Source organism: Acomys minous (genome assembly GCF_964271855.1).
Source record: "Acomys minous genome assembly, chromosome: 12".
Classification (NCBI taxonomy): domain Eukaryota; kingdom Metazoa; phylum Chordata; class Mammalia; order Rodentia; family Muridae; genus Acomys; species Acomys minous.
Genome location: NC_140493.1, coordinates 73,152,904 through 73,175,084, shown reverse-complemented (window position 1 = coordinate 73,175,084; position 22,181 = coordinate 73,152,904). Strand labels below are relative to the sequence as shown.

Here is a 22,181-nt window from a genome sequence, read left to right as displayed (position 1 = left end):
CTGGCTATCCTAGACCGGGCTTTGTAAACCAGGCTGGCCTCGAACTCACAAAGTTCAGCATACTGGAGGTCTGGAATTAAAGGCTTGAGCATTCGATTCATTTAATCTTTTTGTATCTCTTCTGGTTTGGCAAATACTTTTACTGCCCTACCTCCTTTGGTCACCACTGTTCCCTGCAGTAGTAAGAACGCACTGTACCAGGGAAGGCTACCCCTCCAGGCCCTCCCACCAACTTTGAGACCGTGTCTCACTAGGTTGCCCAAGGTGTTCTCTGACTCTTTGGCCCAAGTGGACCTGCCTAAACCCCCTGTGTACTTGGGTCTGCAGATGTACCCACCATGCACTGCTCCTCCAGGGATACTGGATTCTTGAAGGAAAACCTTTGCCTTTGAAGAGTGAAGGCTGAAGCCAGGCGTGGTGGCGCGCGCCTCTAACCCCAGCACTCGAGTGACAGAGGCAGGTGGATTGCTGTGAGTTTGAGGCTAACCTGGTCTACAAAGTGAGTACAGGACAGCCAGGGCTACACAGAGAAACCCTGTCTTGAAAAACCAAAATAAATAAATAAATGAAACAAAACAAAACAGAGCTAGTCTACAAAGTGAGTCTAGGATAACCAGGGCTATTACAGAGAAATCCTGTCTCAAAAACAACAACAACAACAACAACAACAACAACAACAACAACAACAGAAAAGAGTGAAGGCTGGGTGTTTCATCAACTTTTTAATATGAAAACTCAAATCGATATAAAATGTTCACATATAGGAAAATAAGTGCTAATTTACATTTCATTTAGATTCATCAGTGATATACTCTGTACATACAGACATGTACACATGTGCACTCTGTTCATTTACATATATACATTACATGTACTGATTCTTTTAATTGAGCCATTTAAAAACTGGCTGCCAACGTATTTAGCATGTGTTCCCTAAGAACAGAAACATTCTATACAAATGCATCATCTCCAGGCGTGGTGGTGCACGCCTTTAATCCCAGTACTCTGGAGGCACAGGCTGTGAGTTCGAGGCCAGCCTGGTCTACAATGTGAGTCTAGGATAGCCAAGGCTACACAGAAAAACCCTGTCTTGAAAAACCAAAACGAAACAAAAATTGTTGTCACAATTTTACAATACTGTTAGCTCATACACATCCTAATTTCTCCAACACCAATTATGTCCTTTGCAGTAACTTTGTTTAGTTCTTTGATTGGTTTTTCTTTTCTTTTTTGTTTTGTTTTGTTTTGTTTTGTTTTTCGAGACAGGGTCTCTCTGTTAGCCTTGGCTGTCCTGGACTTGCTTTGTAGACCAGACTGGTGAGCTGCCTGCCTCTGCCTCCCAACAGCTGGGATTAAAGGCCTGTGCCACCACACCTGGCTTGGTTGGTTGGTTTTTCAAGACAGGGTTTCTCTGTGTAGCCTTGGCTGTCCTGGGCTGCTCGCTTTGTAGAGCAGGTTGGCCTAGAATTTACAGAGATCTGCAAGCCTCTGCCTCCCTGAGTACTGGGATTACAGGTGTGCACCACCACACCTAGCTTGCGACTTCTTTTAAAAGTTATTTTATAGCCAGACATACTGACACATGCCTTTAATCCCAGCACTTGGGAGGCAGAGGCAGGCGGATTGATGCGAGTTCAAGGCCAGCCAGGTCCACAAAGCAAGTCCAGGACAACCAAGGTTTCACAGAGAGACCCTGTCTCGAAAAACCAAAAAAATAAAATAAAATAAAAATAAAAAAATAAAAAAAATGTTTTATGTATATTGATGTGATGGATCTCACCTCCCCAGGAACTGGAGTTAAAGACAATTGCAAGCTGCCATATGGGTGCTGGGAATTGAACCCATGTCTTCTAGAATAGCAGCCAGTGCTCTTAAATACTGAACCATCTATCCAGCTCCAAAGTCTCTCTCTCTCCCTCCCTCTGTCTCTCTCTCTCCCTCCCTCCCTCCCTGACTTTTTTAGATAGGGTTTCTCTGTGTAGCCCTGGCTGTCCTGGAACTCCCTATGTAAACCAGGCTGGCCTCGAACTCAAAGAGATTGACTGCCTCTGCCTGCTGAGTGCACAGGCCAAAATGCACCTATCACGATGCCTGGCCAATTTTATCTTTTATAATATTGACATTTGAAGAGCCCAAGGGAGTTACACAGCAGCATGTAAGTAATATATGAATGTGTGATTTTTTTCTTCACAATCAGGTACGCTTTGTTTATTAGGTCTCCACTGCCTCTCTGTAGTTTTTATTGTTGTTTGTTTGCTTGCTTGTGTTTCTGTTCTTTGAGACAGGGTCTTGCTCTGTACCTCAGGCTGGACCTGGACTCTCTGTATAGCCCAGGCTGGCACCAAACTAACAGCACCCCTGCCTTCCAACAGGCGTGCGTCACCACACCCAGCTCTCAGGGCAGTTGTGAGAAAGCCTGCAGGGCTTCTGTGTGTGCAGAGCTGAAGTCTTCTCTGAACCAGTTCCTCAAGACTGGAAAACGGTTGCTTGGACGGAGCCCAGGGAGCCTTAGGATAAGCCACACCCTGGGTCTTGACAGAGTTCATGGATGCGGGCAGCTGCCGGCCGCGGAAGCTTCCTCCTGGACAACCCGGCCGGAGGCGAACACTTCTCCAGGACGTCAAATGCTCAGTGGCCAGCTAGACCCTCCTCAAAGGGTCACCTGAGGCCACAGCCACTCTCTGCTGATGCGTCTGCAGAGGAAACAAGAGGACTGGCTGGAGAAGGTGGCCGTGCTGGTGCTGTCCTGCAGGTGGAGAGCAACAGCTGAGGGGACAAGGGGGCTGTGACAAGAGGGAACCAGGACAACACGGAAAGCAAGCAAACCAACACTCAGAAACTTTAAATGAGAATGAAACAGACTGAAGGAGACAGACACATAGGTAAAAATGGAGAAGAAAGCAGGGCCAGAGACCAGAGACTCAGAGACTCAGGCCCATAGAAAACAGAGAGCAGTGGCTGAAGTGCTCCATCAATTGCCGTCTGTGTCCTTGGCTTTTTGTTTTGTTTTGTTTTTTGTTTTTTCTTTTCTTTCTTTCTTTCTTCTTTTTTCTTTCTTTCTTTCTTTCTTTTTTTTTTTTTTTTTTTTTTTTTTTTGGTTTTTCGAGACAGGGTCTCTCTGTGTTAGCCTTGGCTGTCCTGGACTCACTTTGTAGACCAGGCTGGCCTCGAACTCACAGCGATCCACCTGCCTCTGCCTCCCAAGTGCTGGGATTAAAGGCGCGCACCACCACGCCCAGCTTGTTTTTTGGTTTTTCAAGACAGGGTTTCTCTGTGTAGCCTTGGCTGCCCTGGACTCACTTTGTAGACCAGGCTGGCCTCGAACTCACAGCGATCCACCTGCCTCTGCCTCCCAAGTGCTGGGATTAAAGGCGCGCACCACCACGCCCAGCTTGTTTTTTGGTTTTTCAAGACAGGGTTTCTCTGTGTAGCCTTGGCTGTCCTGGACTCACTTTGTAGACCAGGCTGGCCTCGAACTCACAGCGATCCACCTGCCTCTGCCTCCCAAGTGCTGGGATTAAAGGCGCGCACCACCACGCCCAGCTTGTTTTTTGGTTTTTCAAGACAGGGTTTCTCTGTGTAGCCTTGGCTGCCCTGGACTCGCTTTGTAGACCAGGCTGGCCTCGAACTCACAGCACCTGCCTGCCTCTGCCTCTTGAGTGCTGGGATTAAAGGCATGCACCACCACCGCTTAGTTGTGTCCTTGGCTTTAGGGACTGACAGTGAAGACAGTTGTGGGTTGGGTTTTCTGTTTAGTTGGTTTTGGTTTTTGGCTTTTTGAGACAGGATCTCATTATGTAGTAGTCCTGGCTGTCCTGGAACTCATTATGTAGACCAGGCTGTCCTCAAACTCCCAGAGATCCACCTGCCTCTGCCTCCCAAGTCCTGAGATTAAAAGTGAGCACTAGCTGTCAGGGCAGGCCATGACAGTTGTATTTATCCTGGTAAGTCTAGGGGGAGCGCAAGGGCTTCCCCAGGGGCATTTGCGGACACCTCTTCAGTCTGTGCTCTTCCAAAACCAGAGCTTTTCCTTTATGACCTAGAAGCTCGGCCCTGGGCCAGATGCTTCCTCCCTAACTCAGCACATCTCTGCCCCTCAGAGGGCTGTCAACAGATGGGAACAGTCTCCTTGTGACACATCTGGGGTGAAGAGAGAGGAGGAACAGGGGAGGGAGACAGACAAAAGAGAGGCCATTCAAAATAGCCCTCCCCGTGGGTGGGGAGGAATCCAGGGTCCCAGGAGGTGCCTGGCAGGGTGACCTCTGCCAAGGGTGCCAGGCTGGCGCGTTCTTATGAGAAAAAGGACATGGGTGTGAGGAATCTGACCAGCTGGGTAGAGCCCAGCCCCTACAGATCTGCTAAGGCCAGACTCTCCTGAAGCGCACGAGGACAGCCGCACAGAGGAACTTGGCACAGACGGGATTTCTGGCAATAAATAACGTGCAGCGTGTGCGCTTTTCTCAGGCAGGAAGTGAGGGTGACTGAAGAGGCTGAGTCAGGCACTTCTGGGACCACAGGGAGGGAGCCCTTTTCTGCCCTCACCCAAAAGAACCCCTAACTCCACCCCCACCCACCCCACCCCCAACTTCTCACTGAGGAGGTGGAGGGGTGACAAGGGGCTGCTCAGGACACCCCGCAGACTCTCCAGCCAATCTCGCTGTTCCTTCTCACTAGGGCAAGTGAAGATGAACTTCCGCTCTGGAGTGACCACAGTGAGTCCTGCCGTCCAGCGCTTCCCGCGGATGCCCTTGGGCAGGTCTTCGCATACTTCATATCCCTGCTCATGGCTTCCCAGAAAAACCTGGCCCTGCTCAAAAGCATCCTGAAAATGGAAGGCATGTGGTCAGGAGACGCTGCCTTGGGGGCAGAAGAGCCCTTGCAGCCCAGCCAGTCCCAAGGTCAAATTTGGAAAAGATACGTCTGTGTCATTGCAGATGCGACTTCGGATTTGAAATGTTAAAACCTAAAGCATATTGCACATGAAATCTGCTGAAAATTCTAACATGTAGAGACTACACCAGGCACTGGGAGATCAAAGGCTGAATTTTGCTTTTTTTTTTTTTTTTTTTTTTTTGGTCACTGGTGACTGAGCCTACAGTCTCAGCCATGCTAGGCAAGCACTCACCAGAACCTAGGTCTCTTTCTCTCTCTCATTTTGTGATAAGGTCTCAATAAATTACCCAGGTTGGCCCAGGGAGTCTTTGAATTTGTAACCCAACTGTCCCAGCCTCTCCAGCAGCTGGGATTACAGGCTGGAGTCCCCTCAGATCCACGTCAAACACTTTACATGTTAGTGACCTCTATATGCATCCTGGCCACTTCTGAACAAGGCATTGGTGCTAAGCCAGTATTTTGCAGAAGGGAAACACAAAAGCAAAGAGCTAAGTGCAGATCCAGCTTAGGGCACGGCTTGACCGTGGCAGGGATGAGAGTCAAAACCTGACTCCAGCCAAACTGGACTGTCCTGGAGCCCATAGCTCTAACCACTGCACTCCAGGCCTCCTTTAACCACAGTTGTCAGCCCTGGGGAATCCTGAATGGCCCTGGGGAATCCTGAATGGAGCTGAGAAAGACCCAGAGGCGAGACGGGCTTTCCTACCACGGCTTCCCTGCCTGGGATTCTGGGAGACAGTCTTTTTTTTTTTTTTTAAATGTGCACCAGTGTTTTGCCTTCATGTATGTCTTTGTGGAGGTGTCAGATCTTGGAGTTACAGACAGTTGTGAGCTGCCATGTGGGTGCTGGGAATTGAACCCGGGACCTTTGGAAGAGCAGGGACCTTTGGAAGAGCAGTCAGTGCTCTTAACCGCTGAGCCATCTCTCCAGCCCCCTGGGAGACAGTCTTTCTGTATACCCTGAGGCCTGCACTGGCCCACCCGCCTGGGAACATGCCAAGGAGGAGTGAGGAATGGTTCATACCAGGGGGTTCTTATAATACAGCAGCCTCCGCTCCTGAGGATCCAGGGCAAACCATCTCTTCTTGAAGGGTTCTCTGTGCTGTAAAAGAAGGGACCACTTACCAGACACGACAAAGCCAGGCGCAGAGGTCAGGCCCAGTTCACACTGGTCCCCCAGCCTGGTTCCGCAATCAGAGCCTCTGGAGCTTTGCCCTGGGGCCGGCTCCTGGGAGTGCATACCCTGCCTAGAAAATGACCCTACCACGCCAGGACTGAGACTGGAGTCTACCGAAACTGGTTTTGGGGTCCACGGGTCTGTGCACTGCTCAGACTGTTGGCAGTATGTTGTGTTTGTTTGGACATTCATTAGTTTGTTTTGAGATAGGGTTTCACTGCGTAGTCCTGGCCAGTCTGCAATTTAGGAGGGGATCTCCCAGCTTCTACCTCTAGAGTGCTGGAATTAAAGGGGTACACCACCACCTACTCGCCCAGCCTCTCTCTCAGCCTCCCCTCACCCTTTCTTCCTCAGTCCCTATTAGCTTAGCACCTCAAGATGCTCCCTGCCTTCAAGTAAAAGGGGCACTTCCCCCTTTCTCAGGCTGTGCACAAATAAGTCTCAGAAGAAGGAAGCGAGGGAAGTCAGAAGCGGCCAGAAAGTGCTAGCCTTGGCTCAACTGTAACCCAGGTCAAGAGAAAGGCCTGAGGCAAGAACCAGGGACTGGTTCTGGGGTGGAGGGTGGGGTGTGGATCTCTGAATTCGAGGCCAGCCTGGTCTACAAGTGAGTTCTAGACAGCCAAGGCTACACAGAGAAACTCTGTCTTGGAAAACAAACAAACAAACAAACAAACAAAAAGAACCAGAGACTGTGCCTGGCTCCTGATGGAAATAGGCTGTCACCAACTCCTAAGGTTTGGTTTTATTTTGTTTTGAGACAGGGTCTCTGTATAGCCCTGACTGTCTTGTCAACTTGCTCTGTAGACCAGGCTGGCCTCAAACTCACAATGATCCACCTGCCTCTGCCTCCCAAATGCTGGGACTACAGGTATGTGTCATCATACCAGGCTATAATTGTTTGGGTTTTTTTTTTTTTTTTTTTTTTTTTTTTGGTTTTTCGAGACAGGGTTTCTCTGTGTAGCCTTGGCTGTCCTGGACTCACTTTGTAGACCAGGCTGGCCTCAAACTCACAGTGATCCACCTGCCTCTGCCTCCCAAGTGCTGGGACTAAAGGCATGCGTCACCACGCCTGGCTATAATTGTGTTTTTGCATTGAACCTGTGGCCTTACGAATGCCAGAGAAGCCCTCTCACCACACCCTACTTAACCTTATTAAATTTTCAGAATTTCTTTCTTTCTTTCTTTCTTCTTCTTCTTCTTCTTATCATTATTATTATTTTTTTTTTTTTTTGGTTTTTCGAGACAGGGTTTCTCTGTGTAGTCTTGGCTGTCCTAGACTTGCTTTGTAGTCCAGGCTGGCCTCGAACTCACAGCGATCCGCCTGCCTCTGCCTCCCGAGTGCTGGGATTAAAGGTGTGCGCCACCACGCCTGGCTCTTTTTTTTTTTTTAAACAAATTCTATTTTTTCTTTTTTAAATTTAATTTAATTTAATTTTTTTTTTGGTTTTTCGAGACAGGGTTTCTCTGTGTAGCCTTGGCTGTCCTAGACTCACTTTGTAGACCAGGCTGGCCTCAAACTCACAGTGATCCACCTGCCTCTGCCTCCCTAGTGCTGGGATTAAAGGTGTGCGCCACCACGTTAAAACAAATTCTTAAAAAATAATTATTTATTATTATGTATACAGTGCTCTGCCTACATATACACCTGCAGGCCAGAATTTCTTTCTTTTTTTGGTTTTTTGAGACAGGGTTTCTCTGTGTTAGCCTTGGCTGTCCTGAACTCACTTTGTAGACCAGGGTGGCCTCAAACCCACAGCGATCCACCTGCCTCTGCCTCCCTAGTGCTGGGATTGAAGGCCTACGCCACCACGCCCAGTCAGAATTTCTTATGTAGGCCAGGCAAGCTTCAAACTTGCAAACCTTCTGCCTCAGCCTCCTAAAAATCTGGGTCTGGCCAGGCATGGTGGCGCATGCCTTTAATCCCAGCACTTGGGAGGCAACGGCAGGCTGATAGCTGGGAGTTCCAAGCTAGCCTGGTCTATAAAGTGAGTCCAGGGCAGCTAAGAGTACACAGAGAAACCCTGTCTCGAAAAAACCAAAAAAAAAAAAAAAAAAAAAGAATCAGAATCTGGGTCTGTGCAACCCTTGCCTGGTTTCCGGGAAAGCCGGGGCTCCTCCTTGTTCTCCTCAGTAATCTGAGGAAGTGCATGACCTGGTGCTGGGGAGAGGGGGGTTGGGGGGGGATGGGGATGGGGGGGGATGGGGATGGGGGTGGGGGAGTGCTTAGTCGCAGGGAGCTAGGCTGATTGGAAGGAGGAAGGGTATACGTTTTCAGTCTGACCTGGTGGACCCCTGACTTCGGACTCTTGACACGCCTGTCCGAAGCTGTCTGCCTAGGGGATCCACGCTCAGCATTGCTTTCCCAGGGTTAGAGTCTTATGGTGACCAGAGGAAAGACAGTGGCGAGGACGACAGGCCGGTGCGTGAGAGGAACAGACTCCTGCAGCAACGCTGTGTCACAAGCCAGCCAACTCCTAGTCTCTACTCAGCCCTTCAACACAGAAACTCACACAGATTGGTCCTCTTCCTTCCCCTCCCTTCAACCTCCTCCCAGCCCCGCCCCCAGCCCGGCCCCGCCCCCAGCCCCGCCCACGGTCCTGATTTTCTGCATTACTGATGGTTGGGCTAGAACAGTATTAAGTAACCCAGAAAGCAATAGAGTGTACCTTTGGACCAGTCTTCTCCATGAAGCCTTGTTTGAGGTAGTTCCTGGTGATGAGAGGCAGGAGCTGGGGGAGAAACAGAGGCTGATTCACACCCAGAGCTTAAGGTTCCAGACTGAACTTGGCCCCAAGGCAAGGGAGACATTTGGGATGGTAAAAGGTGTGTACTCAGGGATTATGGGTAATGTTTGGAGTGTGCATTGGATATAACACAAAATGTTTCAACAAAGCCAGTCCAGGAGCCCAGGTATGCCTACAGAGGCTTCCAGTATGGCTCAATTATAGTTTATTTCTTTTCTTTTCTTTTTTTTTTTTTAAAGATTTATTGACTATTTATACAGTGGTCTGCATGTACACCTCAGGCCAGAAGAGGGCATCAGGTTACATCATAGATGGCTATGAGCCACCATGTGGTTGCTGGGAATTGGACTCAGGACCTCTGGAAGAGCAGTCAGTGCTCTTAACCTCTGAGCCATCTCTCCAGGCGCAGGTATAGTTTATTTCATTCATCCCAGATTGTACATCAGGCAAGGCTGTCAAGAGATCCACTTGTCGACAGGCTTTGTGGTGATGCTCGCCTTTGATCCCAGCACTGGCAGAGGCAGGCAGATCTATGAGGGGTTGTTGTTGTTGTTGTGTTGTGGGTTTTTTTTTTTTATATCACAGCCCGGCCTCTGAAAACTTCCCCCCCCCCCCTTTTCTGGTTTTTCCAGACAGGGTTTCTCTGTGTAGCTCTGGCTGTCCTAGACAGGTTGGCCTCAAACTCACAGTGACTGGCCTCCCAAGTACTGGGATCCAAGGTGTGCACCACAACATCCAGCTCAGATCTGTGCGTTTGAGGCCAGCCTGGTCTACGAAGTGAGTTCCAGAACAACCAGGGCTATACAGAGAAACAATATCCCACCAAAAAAAAAAAAAAAAGCAAGAGATAAAGAAGGAAGAAGAGCAGTAAAAGAAACAACCCACTTGTCTCTGTGGCCATGGCAGGCTCTGAGTATAGGTTCTCATCAGCCTCACCTAACTCACTAAGAAATCAGGCCAAGGGGGATAGAGAGATGGTTCAGTGGTTAAGGGCACTGACTGCTCTTCCAGAGGACCCAGGTTCAAATCCCATGCACCCACATGGCAGCTCACAACTGTCTCTAGACAACTCCAAGATCCGACACTCTTACATAGACATACATGCAGGCAAAATACCACTGCAATAAAATAAAAAGAAATTTAAAAAAAGAAAGAAAAGAAGACTTCGCTGAAGCCATGGTACCATTTCACTATGGTACCTAACCATAAAGGTGGCAGAGCCCTTTGACCACACTCCCCACTACAGCAATGCCAGCTGAGATACAGATTAGGACACAGGCCATGAAGAGGGGACAGCAGGGTGGACAAAGAAAAAACTCTGGCCTAGGTGTTAAGAGACCATCTGAATCCTAGCAACACTTCTGGCCTCAGCGGGCTGTTACCCTGGCAACCTCTCTGTCGCTGTGGGTGGGGGGTGGAGGGGGAGCTTTCCTAGTGTGATCTCCAACAGCCCTTACAGCTTGCTTTCCTACACTCAGAGAAGCTTCCGGGGGAATTGACTTCCTATGCTTTCCTGGAAGTGGGGAGAAGGGGAATGGAGAAACCTAGAGTGTCACACGGCAGTCTATAGTCCGAAGGACCCGGCAAGGCCCTGGGTTGCTGCGGGAGAGCTGAGGTGGGGTCTGGGCAATCCGAACAGGAAGCAAGAAAGGGAAGCTGAGGCCCAAAATGACAGTCTATACTAGACTAGACCAATTCTCCTGAAGCATACTCTCTAGGATTTATTCTGTTTGGGGAAAATAGGGCCCCAACCGGTTCACATTCTGAATCTGAGCCAGCACAGGGCTGGCCGAGGCCAGAGAAGCCAGGGAGCCCACCCGGCCTGCAGTCTCCTCTTTTCGTGCACTTCCGACACTGGGCTCACACTATTCTTTGGGGGGGGGGGGCAGTATTTTTTTAGGTTGTTTTGGTTTGGTTTTTGAGACAGGGTTTCTCTGTGTAGCCTTAACTGTCCTGGAACTCGCTCTGAAGATAGGCCTCACCTGGAACTCACAGAGATCTGCCTGCCTCCGCCTCTGGGATTAAAGGCGTGCGCCACCAATGCCAATTTCACCCCATTTTTTCCTTCTTTCTTTTTTGTTGTTTTCTCTATTTGTTTGTTTGTTTTTTTGAGACATGGTTTCTCTCTGTGTTAGCTTGGCTGTCCTGGACTCCCTTCGTAGACCAAGCTGGCCTCGAACTCACAGCGATCCACCTGCCTCTGCCTCCCAAGTGCTGGGATCAAAGGTGTGTTCCACCCCCCAACATACCCATCCCCCACCTGGTCAATCTGCGCTTTTTGTTTTGTTTTGGTTTTTGGTTTTTATCGAGGCAGGGTTTCTCTGCGTAGTCTTGGCTGTCCTGAACTCACTTTGTAGACCAGGCTGGCCTCGAACTCACAGAAATCCACCTGCCTCTGCCTCCCGAGTGCTGGGATTAAAGGAGTGCGCCACCACGCCCGGCTAATCTGTGCTTTTTTCATTCCCTCCCTCAGTCGTCTTCTTTCCTTCCTCCCTCCACCCTAACATGCTTTTCCTGTGTACCCCAAACTGGCCTGATTTTGAATTTACTATTGTGGCTCAGGCTGGCCTCAAACTTTCAGCAATCCTCCTGCCTCAGCCTCCAAAGTGCTAAAATGACAGGCCACCAAGCCTACCTTCTTTCTTCCTTGTATTGGGAATAAAACTCAAGGTCTAGCACTACCTAGGCAAGAGCTCCACTCCTGAGCCGCACCCTAGCCCTGGGAGCTGGGAAAAGATTACAACTCCACTAAGACTTCCTGGGTTTCCAGCACCAAATTCCTAACCTGAGCACCACACCCAGACATAATAGCATAGACCAGAGAGGCGTGGTAGAATAACCGTTGATGAAGGAGACAAAGGGACACTAGGGACACTGGTCAAAGACCAACTTCCTCCACATAGGTTAGCAAACGCAGGAAGCCAGGCCAGATTAACAAGGTTTAAACACCTGCGCTCTGTGTCCTCCCCTCTTACCCTCCCCTCTCCTGGGGCAGCAGTCAGCACTCTGGGCTCACTGAGCCAGCAGTACTCGGCTCTGGGTGCTGACTAAGCATGGAAATCCCAGCTTCGACTCCTGACCCCTGTCCTCACTGGAACCATGCCAGGGGAACTTCTAAGCGGCTACATCACTGGGCTGGAAGTCAGTCCTACCCCAGGCACTCAGCACCCTGTAAACCCAGGAACTGAGGGACATTTAGGCTTCCAATGACAAAGGGGACTAAGAAACTCCATGATCAGGCTAAGGAGATGGGTCCAAAGAATCAAATTCTTTTTTTTTTTTTAACATTCTTTTTTCTTTTTAACTTTTTATTTTATGTGCATTGGTGTCAGATTCCTTGGAACTGGAATTACAGACAGTTGTGAGCTGCCGTATGGGTGCTGGGAATTGAACCCAGGTCCTTTGGAAGAGCAAACAGTGCTCTTAACCCCTGAGCTATCTCTCCAGCCCTTCAAATTCTTTTTCATGGCAGGGTTTCTCTGTGTAATCTTGACTATCCTGGAGCTAGCTCTGTAGACCAGAGTGGCCTGGGACTCACAGAGATGCACCTGCCTCTGCCTCCTGAGTGCTAGGATTAAAGATGTGTGCCAGCCTAGCCTAATGGGAGAGCCCAGGCCAACGAGGAGAGACTGTCTCAAGAAACTAAAGGTAGATGGCATCTGAGCAATGACACACGAGGCTGGCTCCTGGCCCCCACATGGATGGGCATACACGTGGACCTGTATCCGTACATATGTGTACGCACACATGGCCCCAGGAGGAGGGGGCTGGCTCTGTGACTTACAGGACAGCGTGGTCTATATAGTGAGTTCTAGGCCAGCCTGGTTTACACAGTGAGACTGTGTCTTAAAACAAGTGGTAATAACAAAAAAGCAAAACAACAAACCCACATCCTCAATTACAGAAGCTCATAGCTAGAGGGGACCCTGAAGGAGACACGGAACAATCTCCATCTTCTGCATATGGAAACCCGCTTGGAAAGGCACTGCGACCTGTGATGGGTCACATAGCAGGTAGGTGACAGAGCATCCACGGGGCCCAGGCCTCCTGCCTCAAACGGCCATCCTCAGCCCACGTCACTCTAGCTTTCCCAGACAAGCCAGCCGGAAGTAGATGCAGGTCTCAGATGTCTGGGGATGGCCAAAATGAAGTTCTCAGTGGACTGTTCCCACCACAGGCAGAGCCACTCCTGTAATGAGGAGGACCCCAGCATCTTCCCAAGGTCGGGGCACCACAGAATGGTGACATAGCCGGGGCCGGGCGAGCTCCATTATGCACTGAGTGGGGTAATCACCAAGCCCAATTGCCTGTTCTAAGTAATTGCTGTACAGAAAGAGTTATGAGATAAGAGCACGTTGCACACAGTATGTAGGGCTCATTTGCATATTTTAGTGGGAACTATCAGAAAGATGTTCAAAGGCTGAGGCCCTTGATCCTGCAGATAGCTGCTTTCCCTAAGGTTTACTAGCAATGAACCTAGTTTAGCTCCTTCATGAGAAGAGAAAAAGGAGGGGAGGGGGCGCACGGATGGCACGGGACCACACAGACTGACTCAGAAGCCAAGCCAACATTTCGCTCACCTCGGACTCTGGGAGATCAGGAAAGGCCAGTTTTAGGTATTGCAGGCGGGCTGCACGCAGAGCATTGAACCAATCCACTATTTCCTGCCAGGGAAAACGCAAAGCACACACAGGGGTGAGATGGGTGGGTGTGAGAGGACCCTGGCAGTGGGGCTAGAGGTAGCAAGCAGGGTTACAGCACACTCACATGCGTGTTCAGGAAATATACACATCACACAGTCACATCTGGAGACGGTTGATATCAGAGCCCAGGGGACTGCCCAGAGCTAGTCACAAATCACAGACAGGAAGAGCTCCCAGCCACGGAAAAAGGCCACTGTGAACTGCACACAGAAAAAGCCTAGGACACTTCCTAAACCTGAGTTCCTTCAGGAGACTGGGGTGGAGTAGGCCTGAGGCTGCAAACCCTCTTGGGAGCTGTGATGCTGTGGGTTGCTGGGACCCACTTCTTTGGGTGGGGGTGGGGTTGCCTGTGGAGACACTCATCCATCAGAGACTCTTGGGACCTGGAATGCACATAGGCCATGAGAGATGGCACGATGAGGGCCCATCTCTTCTCTTTTCTTTGTTTTTTTTTTTTTTTTTTTTTCAAGACAGGGTCTCTCTGTGTAGCCTTGGCTGTCCTGGACTCGCTTTGTAGACCAGGCTGGCCTCGAACTCACAGGGACTCACCTGCCTCTGCCTCCTGAGTGCTGGGATTAAAGGCGTGCGCCACCACGCCCGGCTGAGGGTCCATCTCTTATAATCGTGCGTCAACAAAAATCGAATGCGGCTCTCGTCAGCTGCTCTCCAGTCAGATATCCTTTCTCCTTTCTTTATTTTTATTTATTTATTTATTTATTGGTTTTTCTAGACAGAATTTCTCTGTGTAGCCCTGGCTGTCCTGGGCTCACTTTGTAGACCAGGCTGGCCTCAAACTCATAACAATCAGCCTGCCTCTGCTTCCCGAGTGCTGGGATTAAAGGCGTGAGCTGCCATACCCAGCTCCCATGCTTTCGTTTAGTGTGTGTGTGTGTGTGTGTGTGTGTGTGTATGTAGGTGCCCCACATGAGCCTGCAGAGGACAGAAGGGAACCTTGAAGATGGCCCATAACCGAAGTTACAAGCAGCTGTGAGCCACCACATGAGTGGAGGAAGCAGAACCCGATTTCCTTAGGAGAAGAGCCAGTGCTCCTAACTGCTGAGACATCTGTCCGGCTTCTCTCCTCCACCCCAGTTTACAGTATTTAGAGAAGCCTTCTATAACTGATCTGTATCTCCAGAACCATTTTTACTTGCTTGCTTGTTTGTTTGTTTTTGAGATAGTGGCCTCCTCAAACAGCTAAGTAACGCAGATTAGCCTTGACCTCTTTTGTTTTGTTTTGAAGACTGGTTTTGTTTTTTTTTTTCCTATGTCTCCGTGGCTGTCCCAGAACTTTCTCTGTGAGCAGGATGGCCTGGAACACAGTGAGACCCTGCCTGAAAATCCACGAGGGAAAACTTATACAGAGGCAATCGCGAAACTCCGGTCTGGAGGAAAGGGCCGGAGAGAACACTGCCTGCTCTTACAAAAGACCCGGGTTTGGTTCCCAGCACTTACATAGCAACCATCTGTAACTCCAGTTCGAGGGATCTGACACCATCTTCTGCCCTCCACAGGCAGTGCATGCCCATGGTATAGAGATAACGCACAGAGGGAGCCACCTAAACACATAGCATGACAGAAGGAGCACAGCAAGATGGCACCAAGAACAGAATGTAATGTGCTATTTTATACTGTGGTCTCTCCAAGAGTTCTAAACACTACATCTACTTTACCTGAGAGTGTCGCTGTACCTTACATAGGGACCAGGTCTGCTAGTTTTTATGAACCAAGGACTATAATAACTTAAAATACAATATATAAAAACATATAAAATGTAAAAAAAATATAAAGTCCAGTTCGGTCCAGCTGCTGTAGCCAAGGCAGGGTGGGGACTGTAGGGGGTGGGAGGGGTTGAGGATCAGTTCCTAGAGAGGCAGGGCTTGGGCAGGAAGGAGCAAGTGCCGCAGAATCTATTACCACCTCTAAACTAACCTACGGAATGAATGGGCTGCTGTAGGTCAAAGAGAGGTGGAGGAGGAGGCAGGGGCAGCGTGAGGGGGTGGTGAGAGGAAGGAGCAAATAAAAAAGTGTTTATACATACAAGTATATACAACATAAAAAAAATAGCTTAACAAGCCCGGGTGCATTGGCCGTAACACGTCCTAGGCTCCATAGTGCAATGCTCATCACCCCATGCCCCGCCTCTCTCCTGCCCCCCACCTCCCTCGACTTACAATGGCCGTTCAAGCCATAACTCATTAGTTGAGGTGCTGTAATGCGTTCTCAGGCACTTGCTCTTGCCCGAGCTTTGCTTCTCTGAGCGCTGCCAATCTGATCAGCAACCCTACACCCCTGCAGTCCCCACCCTCCCGCGGCTACTGCAGCTGGCCTAATCAGAGGCAGGACTGGACTTATCAGGTGTGATCGCTCCCAGGGAGATGGGATGGGGAGGCAGAAAGACCTGCTCACATGGCTGTGGTACAGGGCTCTGAGGCACTGCAGTGATTGAGAAAGTCACTTGGGTACAGTTTCAGCAAAATGCGACAAGTTCCTTTCTACACCCCAAGCCAGACACACAAGCCTAGCAGAACTTCCGAGCTCTCTTGTCATGGTGTTTGTTAAGGGCTTTCCTGGCAGGGTATGCTGTCTATGCCTACAATCTCAGCAGGAGGAAAGCTGAGGCAGGAGGATTGCTCCCAAGTTTAGGATTTCTCCAAGAGCTACATAGCAAAACATCACTCCTCCCTAAAAAAAGAAAGCATGAAAAACAAAAGTTCTTGGGTCAGGCATGGTGGTGCACGCCTGTAACCCCAGCACTGGGCAAGCAGAAGCAGGCAGATCTCTGTGAGTTCAAGGCCAACCTGGTCTATAAAGTGAGTCTAGGACAGCAGGGGCTGTTACACAGAGAAACCCTGTCTCGAAAAACAAAAAACCAGCCAGGCGTGGTGGCACACGCCTTTAATCCCAGCACTCAGGAGGCAGAGGCAGGCGGATCGCTGTGAGTTCGAGGCCAGCCTGGTCTACAAAGTTAGTCCAGGACAGGTAAGGCTAACACAGAGAAACCTTGTCTCGAAAAACAAAACCCCAAAAAAAAAAAAAAAAAAAAAAGAGATACTTGTTTTTCATTTAATGTATATAAGTGTTTGCCTGCATGTATGCCTATGTACCTCATATGTGTCCTGTGCCCACAGAACCCAGAGGAGGGCATTGGATGCCCTGGAAGTGAAGCTTTAGACTGTTGTGAACCACTATATAGGTGTTGGGAACTTAACCCAGGTCCTCTGCAAGAGCAAGAGGTGCCACACTAACCATCCCTCCAGCCCTAAGACTCACAAGGTCTAAGGTGACATAGCTCTTCAGTGTGACATGTGGAAAGGAAGTCCCTGGCCCAATCCATGCGCCTTCCTTCGAAGTCACAATCTCCAGCCTTACCCATACTGGCCACTTCTTCTGTCTTTGTTTTGTTGTTGTTGTTGCTGTCATCTCGCTATGCAGGCCTGGCTGGCCCCGAACTCACTATGTAGAGCAGGGTGGCCTCAAACTCACAGAGATCCACCTGACTCTGCCTGCCTAGTAATGCTGGGGCCTGGGTTTGTGTCTCTGGCTATGGTACCTTCTGCTAACTTTCCTCTCACTGATGACTGAGTGCGCCTCCCCAAAATGTTCCCTGTGCTTGCTAAGTTTGTCTCTTACACCCCACTCTGCCTTCCCCAGATCTCTGACTCAAGAGTAAAAAGTAGACATTGACTAAGGCAAGCAGTAGCAGCAGCAGCAGCAGCAGCAGCAGCAGCATCGTAAGAGGCAGCAGAGTGCATGATAAAATATACAAAGGAACCATACAGTGATGGCGCACGCCTTTAATCCCAGCACTCAGGAAGGCAGAGGCAGGCAGATGGCTGAGTTTCCAGGCCAGCCTGGTCTACAGGCCAGGATAGTAAAGGCTACACAGAGAGACTCCGTCTCTAAAAACAAAACAAAACAAAACTGCAGTGGAGGTGATGGGTGCCGGGCTCACCTTCCCACTGTCATGATATACGAACAGATTCCTGATGTGACCCTCCTTCCTGTAGGTGATCTGCAGGCCATGAGGGTGTCCTATCTTCTCTGTCTGGAAGGTGGCATTCAAGTCCTTGATGTTGATGACAGCCTTTGGGGCTTTAGCCTAGAAGAAAGAGAGGATCCTCAAGACACTGATGGCAACGGATGTCTTCTTGTCACCCTTGCCAAGGCCTTTAACACACACAAGCCCCCAGTACATGACCCTGGGCTGCTCGAACAGCCAAAGGCACAGCTGCCCTACTGCTTGCCTGTGCCTATCACGCTTGCCTGCCTAGTCGGACTGGCCCCCCTGAGCTGGAAGGGGGTCCAGAAAGCCTTCGCTTTGGACTTCTCACGCGTGTTAGCCACAAAAGCATTCCTAGAGTAAATCAACCAGTGCTGTGAACTAAACAGCTGGGCAGAAGCAGTTGTAGGGCGCAGAGCTCCCTGCCACACACGCTCCACACTCTGTGCCTGTCCCTTGGTTCTGACACTAGCTGATGCCAAGAAGAGATCCTGGAAAGAGACATGGTGCTTCCACGCCCCTACACCTGCAGGAGCCACACTGAACTATCTTTCTGACCCACACATTTTTAAACACAAATAAAATTCCGAGCCCTGCAGCCAGGCACAGTGGTGCACGCCTGTAATCCCAGAACTTGGTCGTGTGGGGGTTCAAGACAGTGTTTCTCTGTGTAGCCTTGGCTGTCCTGGACTCACTTTTTTTTTTTTTTAAGTTTTTCGAGACAGGGTTTCTCTGTGTAGCTTTGGCTGTCCTGGACCACTTTGTAGACCAGGCTGGCCTTGAACTCACATGATCCACCTGCCTCTGCCTCCCGAGTGCTAGGATTAAAGGTGTGCGCCACCACCACCCAGCTCCCGGACTCACTTTATAGACCGGGCTAGCCTCCTGGACTCACTATATAGACCGGGCTAGCCTCGAACTCACAGTGATCTGCCTGCCTCTGCCTCCCAAGTGCTGGGATTACAGGCGTGTGCCACATGCTTGGTTTATTACCACTTCTTTAGTTAATTGTAGATGGACATTTGGGGTTTTTTTTTTCCTTCAAAATTGGGCTAAAATAAAGTTTCTTTGTTTGCTTTTTCGAGATAGGGCTCTTCTGTGAACCTCTTGCTGCCCTGGAACTTGATCTGTAGACTGAGTTGGCTTCAAACTCACAGAGATCTGCCTATCTTTGCCTCCTGAATGCTGGGATTAAAGACATGTAGCACTGGATAAATAAAATTTCTGTAAAAACTTATTTAAGAAACTTTTTCTGAAAAAAAAAAAGAAGAAAGGAAGGAAAGACAGACAGACAGACAGACAGACAGATGTGATTCTGGGCATGGTGGCGCACGTCTTTAATCCCAGCACTCGGGAGGCAGAGGCAGGCAGGTCGCTGTGATTTCGAGGCCACCCTGGTCTACAAACGGAGTCCAGGACAGCCAAGGCTACACTGTCTCAAAAAAAAAAATCTAAATAAATATATTCCGGGTGAGGTGACTCAGGCCTTTAATCCCAGCACTTAGGAGGCAGAGGTAGGCCAATCCCTGAGTGTTTGCTCTTTGTAACTAATGGATGGTTTATATAACTAAGTAGGTATTTAATTTTACTAAAAGCTGACAGGACTAGCAAGATGGCTTAATGTGTAAGAGAACTTGACACCAAGGCTTGACATCTGAGTTTGGTCCCCAAGACTCACATGCCCCATGGTACACGTGTACAATGCATGTGTGCACACAAGCACACACACAAATAAGTGATTATAATAATTATTTTCAAAAAAAACCCAAAAACTTGCCAGATGTGGTAGCACATGCCTGTAATCCCAGCACTCGGGGTGGCAGAGGCAGGCAGATCTCTGTCAGTTCGAGGCCAACCTGGTGTACAAAGCAAGTCCAGGATAGCCAAGGATACACGGAGAAACCCTGTCTTGAAACACATCTCCCCCCCCCCAAAAAAAACCCAAAAACAAAAACAAAAAAGGAGGAGGAGGAAAAAAAACCCTGTTTGGGAAAAAACAAAAATCAAAACACCCCCCAAAAAAAACCTCAAAAAAAAAAAACTTCCCACTGAGTATGATGATGCACACCTACAGTCCCAGAATCAGACATCAAAGCAGAAGAATTACTTGAGGCTGGTACTCCAGACCAGCTTGCACTCCATAGCAAGACCCACCCCTTTACCAAAAGCAAACAGGAACTGCCCACCCCGTGGTTTCTAAGAAGCCAGCAGCATGTAATGCCCAGCATTGCCCCACACCCCATGCTGGCTATTACAGCAGCGATCAGCTTTCTCCCTCTGGCGGGTACCCAGTTTGGCTCTCTACCACTGAAAGCTGCATCTCTGATGCTCGAGAGACAGAGCATCTCTTCTCATGTTTGCCAGGCCCAGCCTGAGCTTCACGGTCTTCACACTTTTCACACCACTACTGGCATGTTTGTGTTCTGCTTTGTTTTTGAGATGAGGATCTCACTGTGTTGCCCAGGTTAGCCTTTTGTTTCTTTCTTTCTTTCTTTCTTTCTTTTTTTTTTCTTTTCTTGAGACAGAGCTTGTCTATGTATGTAGGCCTGTCTGTCTGTCCTGGAACTCACTCTGTAGATCAGGCTGGCCTGGAACTCAGAGATCCAGCCTGCCTCTGCCTCCTTAGTGGTGATGCACACCTTTAATCCCAGCACTCCAGAGGCAAGGCAGGTGGATCACTGTGAGGCCAGCTTGGTCTACAGAGTGAGTCCAGGATAGCCAAGGATAACACAGAGAGACCCTGCCTTGAAAACAAAACAAAACAAAACAAAAACAAAAACAAAAACAAAAGGAGTACGCAACCACTGCCCAGCTGTCCAGGCTAATCTTTAACTCTTGGTCTGAACCGCCTCCTGCCTCAGGCTCCAGGGAAGCTGGGACTCACCTAGCTTAACTCTTTGTATAATCTTTGCAAATTTTTACATAAAAATGAGTTACTTTCATGATGAAAAAAAATTCCACTTTGGGAAAACTATCTTTTTTAAAAAATATTTTATTTATTTATTTTATGTCTGAGTGTTCTATCTATATATACACCTGCATGAGGTCAGAAGAGGATATTAGATTCTAGTATTGATGGTTGTGAGCCACCATGTGGTTGCTGGGAATTGAACTCAGGACCTCTGGAAGAGCAGACAGTACTCTTATCCACTGAGCCATCTCCCCAGCCCGGGAAAACTATCTTTTTGAATAAAGAAAAAAACGAGCTGGGAGCTGAGTCACCGGCCAACAGGGGGTACACAGCATGATCTCATCTCAAAACAAAACAACCAAACACGAACACAGACCACTACTACGCCCCCCACTGCCCTCAGAACACAAGAAACTGGACTAGCCTGGCACTGAAAACCAAATAACTTTTATCCAGCTAACGAGGAGACAAAGTCACAGCCACCAGCGGCCCTGCCTAACCACAGTAGAGCTTTCTCTCCCTGCCTTGAAAAAGAGAAGTCTTGAAAAAACAAGCTGTCATCTGGGGCAGTGGCTCACACCTTTAACCCCAGCACTTGGGAGGCAGAGGCAGGTGGATCGCTGTGAGTTCGAGGCCAGCCTGGTCTACAAAGCAAGTCTAGGATAGCCAAGGCTACACAGAGAAACCCTGTCTCAAAAAAAAAAAAAAAAAAAAAAAGACAAAAAAATTTTTAAAAAAAGAAAAAACAAGTTGTCGGTCTTTCAAAAGGCAGGTGGCCACATCCACTTGGAGGGTTAACACTCTTTTCCCTAAACACTTCCTGCTCAGGGCCAGACACCAGCTAGCCACTGCCTGTCCCTGTTGGAGAGCAGCACAGATGGATGCCTCAGGGCCCAGGCTTAAGAGCTCAGAGCTTGCTGCTGTGGTTGGGCGGCCTTCTCACATTCACCTTGTTAGCACTTTTCTTTCTTTCTTTCGTTCTTTCTTTTTTTTCTTTTTCCTGTTCTCTAATACCGGAATGCCCCAGGGCTCCTTCGCTGTGGTAGCTTGCCTCCAAAGATACCCTCACCACTTCCTTTTCTTCCAGTAGGCCCCAGATGCTCTACTCATAACGATATAGGATTGCATCTTTTCCTTTAAGTGGTTACATGATTTGTTTGTTTTCGTGTTTTGTTTTTTCTAAACAGGGTTTCTCTGTATAACGTTGACTGTCCTAGACTTGCTTTGTAGACCAGGCTGAGCTCGAACTCACAATGATCCACCTGCCTCTGCCTCCCCAGTGCTGGGTTTAAAGGCGTGCACCACCACCGCTCGGCACGGCTACATAATTTGTCTTGATTCTGTAGAATGTAGTTCCTAGCCTGGCCTTTTGGAGGCTTGGCAATTTTGTTTAGTATTTGTTTGGTTTTGTTTCCATTTATTTTATTGCTGTTGTTGTTATTTTATTTTGATTTTTCGAGGCAGAGGTTTTACTGAGTGGCCTTGGCTGTACTGAACTCACTATGTAGACCAGGCTGGTCTCAAACTCATACAGATCTGGCTGCCTCTGCCTCCTGAGGACTGGAGTTACAGGTGTGCACCACCATGCCCGGCCCTTATTTTATTATTATTTTTTAAAATATTTATTTATTTATTTATTTTTGTTTTGTTTTTCGAGACAGGGTCTCTCTGTGTAGCCTTGGCTGTCCTGGACTCACTTTGTAGACCAGGCTGGCCTCGAACTCACAGCGATCCTCCTGCCTCTGCCTCC

At 49.0% G+C, this 22,181-nt stretch overlaps 2 protein-coding genes across 11 annotated transcripts in view; one reads left to right on the top strand and one right to left on the bottom strand.

The window, feature by feature from the left end:
* LOC311579674 (protein Njmu-R1) overlaps positions 1-4,287 on the top strand; it is a 216,181-nt gene extending 211,894 nt beyond the window's left edge. For all 3 annotated transcript variants that reach the window (XM_084750446.1, XM_084750445.1, XM_084750444.1), the window contains one exon: positions 3,636-4,287. The gene's annotated coding sequence lies outside the window, so the exon portion shown is untranslated. The remainder of the gene's footprint in view (positions 1-3,635) is intronic.
* ADAP2 (ArfGAP with dual PH domains 2) overlaps positions 704-22,181 on the bottom strand; it is a 45,764-nt gene continuing 24,286 nt past the window's right edge. For 6 of the 8 annotated variants that reach the window (XM_084750453.1, XM_084750456.1, XM_084750454.1 and 3 more), the window contains 6 exons: positions 17,473-17,619; positions 13,395-13,478; positions 8,737-8,799; positions 5,918-5,995; positions 4,594-4,822; positions 704-2,693 (listed from right to left, as the gene is read on the bottom strand). In XM_084750453.1, the coding sequence (XP_084606579.1) occupies positions 2,659-2,693; positions 4,594-4,822; positions 5,918-5,995; positions 8,737-8,799; positions 13,395-13,478; positions 17,473-17,619 (636 nt within the window). In that variant the 3' untranslated portion in view covers positions 704-2,658. The remainder of the gene's footprint in view (positions 2,694-4,593; positions 4,823-5,917; positions 5,996-8,736; positions 8,800-13,394; positions 13,479-17,472; positions 17,620-22,181) is intronic. The other 2 variants (XM_084750457.1, XM_084750458.1) reach the window with 2 other exon arrangements.